This window comes from Chaetodon trifascialis, chromosome 14 (genome assembly GCF_039877785.1).
Source record: "Chaetodon trifascialis isolate fChaTrf1 chromosome 14, fChaTrf1.hap1, whole genome shotgun sequence".
Lineage (NCBI taxonomy): Eukaryota > Metazoa > Chordata > Actinopteri > Chaetodontiformes > Chaetodontidae > Chaetodon > Chaetodon trifascialis.
In genome coordinates, this window is record NC_092069.1 from 21653885 (window position 1) to 21660266 (window position 6382).

Genomic DNA, 6382 nt, shown 5'->3' on the forward strand with positions numbered 1-6382 from the left:
TGAGACCTGACCTTTCTTTCTTTCTTTCTTTCTTTCTTTCTTTCTTTCTTTCTTTCTTTCTTTCTTTCTTTCTTTCTTTCTTTCTTTCACTCTCGTTGAAGTGTGGTTTACAGGGTCAGATTAATCAATGATAAACATGTGAAAAACGTGTCAAGATTTATGGCGCAGACGTTGAAAGAGAGAACAACATGACTCATTAGAGGGCAAGTGATTTTTTTTTGCAGAACAACCCCTGAGCAAACACTCGCGCGTGACGTCACACCGAGCCGCCACACGTCACTACGGGCGGCCATCTTTCTGCAACCAATCAGCAGCGTCAGAGCGAGTGAGGCGTTTTCCCAGCGAAGCACGACCCCCAGCGGATCACCGGCTGCCTGCATCCATTAGGACTACACACACCGTATGGACACACTCACAGGCAGGAGGTGACAAATGATACCGTGTGTTCGTGCGCCATCTAGTGACCAGCTGGATCATAAACGCTAAAGACTTTGCTGCAGTCCAGTATTTTCTCAAGATGTGAGCGTGTCACGACAATTAACAGCTTCAGTCTGTCACCGTGTGTGAAATAAGTACTTACACTGCATAAACTGCAATACCTGTGTTATACTTACTAGTGCATTGGTTCTGCCTCCTGTTTACAACCTGTTAATTAGTTCTTAGTATGTATGTTAATTTGCTTCCTGTTTATCCATCACAGCATATACATTTATATTCATACCTGCCTGCAACCTGTTTCTTTACAGTGTACATTTACTGCATTGCAATCTGTTTACATTACACTTTACACATTACCACAGTATTATTGTGTTTTATTATAGATTTTATATGACATCATCTTCCAATATTTTAGCTGCTGCACACATTTTGCTGTGAGAGCTCTGCTGAAAGGAGCCTGAGATCGAAGAATTTCATGTCCAGCGACTGTTTCAGTCTTGTGCCTGTGACAAAACTTGAAACACAGCTGCCTATTTCTGACTAAATTTAAAGTAAATTCATTTGACTCCAGTATGTAAAACATTGAATTTATGAATACACAGAAATGGCCAGCACAAAAATCTCATCAGGAACTTTAAAATTAGAACTATATCTTTGAAATGTTTCGGTGGGTTTCCACATTTAAACCTTATGTTAGCTACACCTTTGGTCTGACCTTTGACCTTTGCAAGAACATACACACAAAGACGCCATCCTCATTTACTTGCATCAGTTTGGTGTGTATGTTCAAAAATGTGCTTCCCATGCCCTCAAATATGTGATGTTTTAACATCATTATTAGCTACTGAAGCAGAAAGGTCTATTTTCCAGATCACAGCCATTAAAACAACGACTCACACGATGGTTTACAGGAGCAGCGAGCATATTCATAGAAAAAAGAATTCAAAGAAAAGAGCTCAAATTTGGCATCAGACACAAGTTATAATTCAGATTTTTCAGTTTCTAAACAGAACTGTTTATATTAAAGCTGAGAATATGACAGTTTTATTCTTTCTGATTCATTTACTGTTTGAAATAAAGACAAACGTTTACCATTATTAACAAGTACTGTCTGCAGTGTGCAGGCGTGATCAATCACTAACAAAGCGGCAGCCTCAAATATCTCCTACCACAGTGAGCATGAGCCCTGAAAGCATCGCGTGATGAATCTGAGGGGTCATGAGATGAATGAATGAATGAATGAATGAATGGATGAATGGATGAATGGATGAATGAATGAATGAATGAATGAATGAATGAATAAGAAAGGAGATAATACACTTTTACTTCTGCTATTAAAAATGATGTATAACAGCTACTTTTCCTTCTTTTTCTGTAAGATATATCACAACGAAACACTGCTCACAACAACAAATACAGTCAACCTGCGACTGCGTGGTGAAAGCAGAAAATGCTTCAGTGACACAACTCAGCGCTGGGAAATGGTTCACTGTGAAAACACAGTGACCTGCTCATAGTTTTCAGTTCTAAAGGGACTTGCTCTTTCAATTTCTTCTCCGTTTATCATATTGAAGGGTTGTGTAGAAATGCTGCTGGCCAAAAATCTTTGTGTTCATCTTCATACAAACTGTCATATCTTAACTGGATTAACTTTGATTGCACCACTATGTTGTGAACACCATCAACTTCATTTTCACTGAGCTGCAGCTTGATCAAAACCTTCAACTTTCTTTTTGTGTTTTGAGTCCTTCATGTCCTCTCCTTTGCTGCTGTTCACTTGCACTGGTTTGAGGCTGGCAGTACGTTACCTAGAGCTCAAAGAGAGGCCGTAAATCAAACTTTAAAATGATGCAGAGCTCACTCCTGCAGGCTTACTTGACTTAATAAAATACATCTGTACTGTTCGGTGTCATACGTCATATAATGGAGAAAGCTAAAAGCCAATACCAACAGCAAATATACCAACAACTACAGGCTAAATAAACTAACACTACACGTCTCTGTCGTCGTCATCATCATCATCATCATCATCATCATCATCATCTTTTCTTGATGTTGCATACAAAACTTTAAATCTCAAAGAGCCTTTAATTAAGCAGTGATGCAGAATCTCACCAGAGGACAAAATGTTGAGTGAGTGGCCAGTTATTTCATATATATATGATATTAATTTGCCAACTTTGAAGCTGATGCTGCAAGTTTTCAGACAGTCGTCCTGTTTGCAAGTGGCTGAAGACAAAATCTAATAAATTCTGGTCAAGAAGAAGATTTCAAAGGACAATATTTAGGAAAACTTGGCCAATGAGACCTAGTGCATATTAAATGTTAGTTGCAGCAACTTAACAAAACTCCTCCTGTGGCCTAGTTTATGTGAACCTTATAATTTTCCTGAAAGGGGCCCCTGGGGGCCGACCAGTGAGTAAAACTATAGGATGGGCTGGCTAATACAAGCCCATCCTATTCAGACAATTCCTCCGACCAACTTAAAAAACCAATGGCAACCTCCAAAAGCCTGTCTTTGTCACCCTTAAACCCCAAGATGCTCTAAAACACCATTGTGCAGTTAAACCTCATAAATTTGTCGCAGGGGCTGATTAAACATCACGGGAATTGAAACACTAAAGATTTTGTCTCGGTCCCTTTTGGATGAGGGACAATGGTCCATTCACGGGGAGACACGCAGACAAAAAGAGTGTTTAAGGGGAGATGCAGCGAGCTGAGGGGTTCGGCCAGTCCCCTCCATATGTGATACAAGGTGGCCCCAGCGAGGGGGACAAAGGACCAGGTGACAGGGACGATGGGCTGCAGGGTCACAGGACGAGCAAACAACATTATAGGGGGCGTGAAAGCAGAAGACCCCCCCTCGTCACTGATGAAATACTGACATGATTTTAAGCACCGACCCATATTTTTCATGATATTTGAAAGAGGACGTGATAATCAGCGGCAGCTTTTCTCTAAATCCACGCTCACTGGAAGCAATTTCACCGCTGAGGACAGTTTTTAACGCCTGCCTGAGAGCACAAATAACTTCAATCTCTGTTAAATCTGCAGATTCTTGCAATAAACAGCCCCTAAAAACATCAACAAAAACTCCTCTTTTTCTTGCACATTTCTGCCTATAAAAAGCAGTTTGCTCCTTAATGGCACCTGTTCAGTTGGTGAAACATTTAGCTTGACCAGAGTTGATCGTGCTGCCTTCATTCAGCCTGTTGCAGCCTCAAAAAACATATCCTCTTCAAACCTACAGTACACAAACCAAGATTTCCACATAAAGCCTGAGTGTAATGGCCGTGTTTATCCCTCTTTCCTCAGAATAACAAAAGTTAATTGTATAAGTGAAAAGCAGCCCATGGGCCCAGGGTGCTATAGTGAGAGAGGCTGTAATGTTTACTGGGTATTCTTATGCTTAACCAAGTCCAGTCCTTTTAGGAGCGATGTTTGCTCAGCTTCTGGGTGCATAATTAGTTTCTTAACATTATAAAAGCCTCCGGGCCCCTGTCATGACCTGCTACATATTTTAGATTTTGCAAATTAAATATATTAGACTACATATTTAGGATTTTAAAACCACTGAACAGACTTGAAGCCTGAATTGAACACATTAGGGAAAGACTGGAATGGATTTTTAAAAGATCTGTCTGTGCTTTTGTTTCAGAGATGGTTGCAAATTTGACACTTTTTTGCAGCAAAAGTTGAAAAGGAAAGCACTTTACACAGTAAAATGTATCATAGAAAATATGAGGAACTTTTTATTAATAATTTTGTTCACAAAAAGAAACAGTTTAAACAGTTAAAACCTTTAAGGAAAGTCTCCTTAAAGACAAAAAATATTTTTCCTTCAAACGTTCAGGCTAATAGTGGCTTTGCTGCTACCTCTGCTACCTAAAGCCTACTGCACCTCATTTGTCTTCAACAAAAGTTATTTATACAAACATTAAACAGCTTCACATACAAATACATTATCTCACCGGATAATTAAAAATCTACAGGCTGCATCAGTAAGCCCATGCACGAGAAAATATTATCAGCATTTTAAAAATAGTCACAAACACACACAAAAACAAAATGTGCAAAATATCCTTCGATCTATAGTGAAAATCTAAATGTTTAAGTTGCTCGAAAATTTCCCAGAACATTCAGAAAACATTTGATGCTATTCTAAATGAGTTTGTGCATTGAAATGAGGCCTTCACTTGAAAGAGTTAAAGGGGACCGAGTCGCTCCAAAAGTCTCTCCAGGCGAATCTGGAGGCCGCCGCGGTGGGAAAGTGCTGGTGGTACCGTGGAGGAAGAGCGACGGTGGACGGATGCTGAAGAGGCGGGTAGGCTAAGGGGAAAGGCATCGCTGGAGAAGGAGGCAAACAGCCAGCTTTCTCCGTGTCAAGTAAGCAGGTGTGAAAAGGTTTCCCATCCCGGACCAGGATCGGAACAACGACCCGGCGCAGCACGGGAGGCTGCGGTATCTCCACGTCCTGCAGCCCTCCTTCAGCCCGGCCTCTCTTCATCTTGTAGCGGTGGTTCTGGAACCAGATCTTCACCTGGGTCGGGGTCAGGCTGAGGAGCCGGGCCAGCTGCTCCCTCTCAGGGCCGGACAGGTAGCGCTGCTGACGGAAGCGCCTCTCCAGCTCCAGAGTCTGGGCCTTGGAGAACAGGACCCGGCGCTTCTTGCTCTTCTTGCTCTTGTCGGGCTCCGAGTCCAGGGACGAGTCATCCGGTTTGGTGGAGTCGGGGGAGGCCTCGAGGCTCCCTTCATCCGACGCTGCAGAAATAAATAAATAAATAAATAAATAAAGCAGGTTACTCCAAACTCGTATAGAAATAATGTGGTATTTAATTTGTTAAGCCTCTTCCATCCTCATCCATCCATCCATCCATCCATCCATCGACCCATCCCTGATTATTTCAAAATAAAGCTGCTGCTAAAGCTGCTAAAATAAAAATGACAATACTTTAAAATACGTTTCAAATATCCATCTATCTAGATAAAGGTTCCTTATAAATTCTAAATAAAGTGACAGGCTGTTAGAAAAAAAAAAAAAAAAAAAAAAGCAATATCTGGTAGAGCGGAGTGATATTTCAATCATTCAATCGTCAACATGCACTCACATATACAAGGGCTCCGGTCGCAGTCCATCCAGGAGGTGTACGGCGAGCTGGAGGAGCAGGAGGAGTAAACCGGGGAGCAGCGCGGCGCCGCGTCCGCATCCTGCTCAGGCAAATCCAAGATGCTCCTGACGGAAAAACTGAACTTGGTCGGGCCAGCCATCGCGTCCTGTGCGTGAATTCCGGGGTTGATGTGCGTGAAAAAGCAAAGGAGGCAAGCCCTCACGGTAAGTCTGTCCTCTGAGGAGGGAAAACGCAGCGGATCCTTTCCTCTTTACGCGCTGTCCAAACACCAGCTCGGAAACCAATGTGCGCCACTGGGCTCAGTGTTTACACAAACAGCACTCCAGAAGCTGCAAACACAAGGCTGCTCCTCTTATAAAGCCTCCTCCTCCTCCTCCTCCTCCTGCGCTGAGTACCTGAATAGCTGGAGTGCTGTCACCCAATGCTGGAAGGTGCGGAATAAGAAAAAAGCCTCAACAATGAGCGAAGGAAACACTCGTCATCATTACAGATTCGTCCCGTATCGTCAAACCGGGGAACAGATAATGGTAATTGTTGGAGCTGAATCACGTCTTGGGTGGCAACTGACAACAGAGCCCGTCCCATCATCAAACCCTCCTCCTCCTCCCTCCTCCCTCCTCCTCCTCTCGTCCAAACAACGTGTCCAACATTTACATACAAAGTGAGCAATTAGCGCGATGCTGCAAGTTGGTTTAACTAATACGCCCATTAGAGGCGCATTAATTGCCGGCGTGAGAAGTTTTGACGTTTATGGCTGGAGGAAGACTCCCAAACATGCAAGTCCCCCCGCGGAGCTTCCCTTTGACATATTTAGA

At 42.7% G+C, this 6382-nt stretch overlaps 1 protein-coding gene across 1 annotated transcript; it reads right to left on the reverse strand.

The window, feature by feature from the left end:
- Positions 1–4630: 4630 nt before the first annotated feature.
- On the reverse strand, positions 4631–5706 carry nkx2.9 (NK2 transcription factor related, locus 9 (Drosophila)). Its single transcript, XM_070979961.1, has 2 exons — positions 5547–5706; positions 4631–5199 (listed from the first exon to the last, which is right to left on the reverse strand). Exons 1-2 carry the CDS (start codon positions 5704–5706, stop codon positions 4631–4633), a joined length of 729 nt encoding a protein of 242 aa, XP_070836062.1.
- Positions 5707–6382: the final 676 nt, after the last annotated feature.

What these genes read in the sequence shown, in the direction of transcription:
- nkx2.9 (XM_070979961.1), bottom strand. Translation starts at nt 5,706, where the DNA reads ATGGCTGGCCCGACCAAGTTCAGTTTTTCCGTCAGGAGCATCTTGGAT. An exon ending in CGACCGGAGCCCTTGTATAT is followed by an intron (nt 5,200 to 5,546) that starts GTGAGTGCATGT and finishes TTATTTCTGCAG; the next exon opens with CGTCGGATGAAGGGAGCCTC.